At 43.7% G+C, this 3,115-nt stretch overlaps 1 protein-coding gene across 1 annotated transcript; it reads right to left on the minus strand.

Annotated features, from left to right (window-relative positions):
- Positions 1–593: 593 nt before the first annotated feature.
- Positions 594–1,607, minus strand: MC3R (melanocortin 3 receptor). Its single transcript, XM_061375388.1, has one exon. The coding sequence runs from the start codon at positions 1,587–1,589 to the stop codon at positions 615–617; it is 975 nt and encodes a 324-aa protein (XP_061231372.1). The 5' UTR covers positions 1,590–1,607; the 3' UTR covers positions 594–614.
- Between the last annotated feature and the right edge of the window lie 1,508 nt (positions 1,608–3,115).

The raw sequence follows: 3,115 nt of genomic DNA on the forward strand, positions 1-3,115 counted from the left end.
TTTCACTTAACTGATTTCTACCGAAAACATACTTCAGTATACGAGGGATGTTCACTTTCACCCTTCAAAAATTTTACTTGGGTTGCTTTGTAGCAAGCAGGATTAATGTCAATCAGTTCTTTTAATAAAAGGTAGCGGCATGGGAGTAAGTGTAAAGCAATTCTGTTAATCTGTGGGTTTTTGATTTGTCTTGCAAGTGAATAGCTTTCCATAGAGGCTACCTGTGGAATCTTTTAGAAAACACTGACCTGTTGATAGTAGCCCAGAGATAAAGCTGCAGGTACAAATGAATGGCAGAGAGAAAGTTATTTCGATCTCTGCACTATTCCCTTTCAGGGTTCATTTTTTCCAGCAAGTTTCTTAAGCTATTTTGTAAGCCACTCCAGATTGTATTCTGTTAGAACTATTTAAATAATTTCAAACACTTCAGTTGAATTTGGCTTTCATTTTGAAAAGTATGAATCAATGTATTTAGTTATTTGTTTGTTTTCCTTTTTCCTATGCTTTTCCTTCAAGCAGCGCTTTTAATCTGGAGCTATCTATGTATATACATATGTATATTCATAACCCTATTGTGTGTATCCTCTCTCTGTTCTCAACAAAGAGCTGGGTATTTACAGCATGCACTGTCCCACACTCATGCCATAACAGCAACACACTATTTCTTTGAAAGTCTTTCTCATCTCCAGGCTTCGGAAAGCATAAATGAGTGGGTCAATTACTGAGTTACACATTATCAAGACGAGATAGGTATTGAAATGTGAAGTGTAGCAGACACAGTATGGATTCATTGGGCAAGAAATTATGAGAATGAGGTGAAGGAAGAAAGGTGCCCAGCAAACAATGAAGACACCAAGTAATATAGTGATGGTGATGGCTCCCTTCATGCAGGTACGCTGGTAAGGCACCCCATCCACAGGGAGGGCTGCAATCCGCTTAATGTGCAGGCGTGCAAACAAGAACATGTGGACATAAAGGGAGGCCATAAGAAAGAGCATGGTAAAGAACATGGTGATGAGACAGACAATGACAGTTTTGCTTTCTGAATAGGCAATGAAAATGATGCCACAGATGATACAAGCAATCCAAATGACCACAATCAGGGTTAAAGCTTTCTTCACAGTCATGATGCTGTGATAACGGAGAGCATAGAAAATAGTTATGTACCTGTCAACTGCTATAACCAAGAGGTTGCAAATTGAGGCTACCAAAGAAATACAAATCATTGAGTCAAAAACATTGTCCATATGCTGAATAAAGTGGTCATCAATGATCAAATAGCCATTGCTCAGGATTGCGATCATGATAGTTTCCAAAGCATTTGACATGCTCACTAACATATCTGCAACAGCCAAGCTACAAAGGAAGAAATACATGGGAGAATGTAGGTTTCCATTCTTCAGCACTGCAAGAATGACAAGGATGTTTTCCAGGAGGCTGATGATTCCTAAAGTCAAGAAGACCTCGGCTTTTATGAAGACCTGCTCACAAAATCCATCACTGCTTCTGTTCAGTACTGAGTCATTGAAGTCTTCAGTGACATTAAGCAGCACAGGCTGAAATGAAAATGTAAAGTGTGTGGCATTCATTGTCAGCAAAGGAGTGGAATTCACAGGTGATTGTGGACCTGACAGAGCACAGGTGGAAGAAAAGGAAGAAAAAAAGACGTGTGAGGAAGGGGAAAAAAGAAAAGAAATCCTTCCAAGTTGTTGCTGTGCACGTGGAATGGAGTCACGCAGGACTTGTCTTTAGTCACTTCTACAAGTAGAAACACAGAAATCTGCATTCAGAGTGAGTTTGTGTCAGTCCCAGGCCACTCTTCTCCTTTATAAGAAAGCAAGCTTCAAATCTTGCAGGTATCAAAGAGTTTTCTCTGAAGGGAAGAATCATCAGCAGCACATTGCTGGTTCTAGCTCTTCTGATGGTTAAAAGCAAGGGGAATTTTCTGATCTGGTATCATCTGCTGGGGCTATTGCAGGTTTGCTGTCAGTGTGTTGCAGCTCAGCAAAGTATCTCTTGCTATTTCAGTGGCAAGAAAGGGAAAGAGAACTAAGGGATTTATAGTGCATGAAAGGAAAAAACAACTCCTACTTAATCCTCCGTGCAGAGCATTGGCCATTAGAGAGCAAGCACCTTTCTGACTGACAGCTGCAAGCACCAGGTAGAGGCATCCCCACCGCTGGCTCCGCCAGCGGATCCGAAATTGTCTGGCGCCCTCTGCAGATACCGAAGAGGATGGGGTTTGCCTTAAAATTCGCCAGAAGAACGGGATTTTCATGCAGAACTTTATGGCTGTTGTGGGCAGCTGGGTCCTACCTAGCGGGGCAGGCAGCTGAGGGTGCTGTGTGTCCGGGGTGCCCGCACACTGTCCTAACCTCTATCCTACGGCTTCTCTCCTGCCCGGAGCCAGAGCTCCTCTTTGCCTGGTTAGAATGAGCTGGCTGAGCACTGAGCTGGGTCCAGAGAAGTCCTCCCTTTCAGGCTGTCCTGGGCTCACTCAGGCTTTGACACTGCGGCTAAAGACAATCCGAAGGTGAGCTGTAGCACAGATTGGGTGCAGGTGCAATAATACACCCCGTTGCTGTGATGCTCTGAAGGCTGTCATTAGCTAGGTAATACTGGTTCTATCAGAGATGAGCTCCCAGGGATTTCATTTCTACCCACAAATGCTTTGGGTTTTGTTTGGTTCCTGAATTCCTTGCTCACAAGTGAAACAAAGTGCATGCTGTGCCAGGAGTCTCCAGCTCTGCTGAAGGATGTCAGCCAGCCTAAAGCCTTAACCAGCCCTGGCAAGTTGATCCCCCTCTGCCTCCCATTCTCCCTGTGTGCACAAGTGTGAGATGTACTGGCAGAGGAGGGTCATCACAGGAGATGGCTCTGATCACAGAGCCTCAGATGGTTATTAGACCAGTTACATGGAAGTTAATTTGTAGCTGAATCCAACTTCAAAACCATCTCTGGCAGCACTGGCCTCAGGGGCAGAGTTCTTCAAGTTCAATTGCCAGAGTTAAGCTTCTTTTCTAATTTTATTATTGTTTTAAATCCTGTCACCCAGCTCATGAGAATGGACTCTTAATGTTGTTGGTCTGGTTTCCTTGGTAGCACCTGCAACAGC

The sequence above is a fragment of the Neopsephotus bourkii genome, unplaced genomic scaffold, assembly GCF_033783945.1.
Source record: "Neopsephotus bourkii isolate Nb327-2 ecotype Australia unplaced genomic scaffold, CSIRO-AGI_Nbou_v1 NB_1663, whole genome shotgun sequence".
NCBI lineage: Eukaryota > Metazoa > Chordata > Aves > Psittaciformes > Psittacidae > Neopsephotus > Neopsephotus bourkii.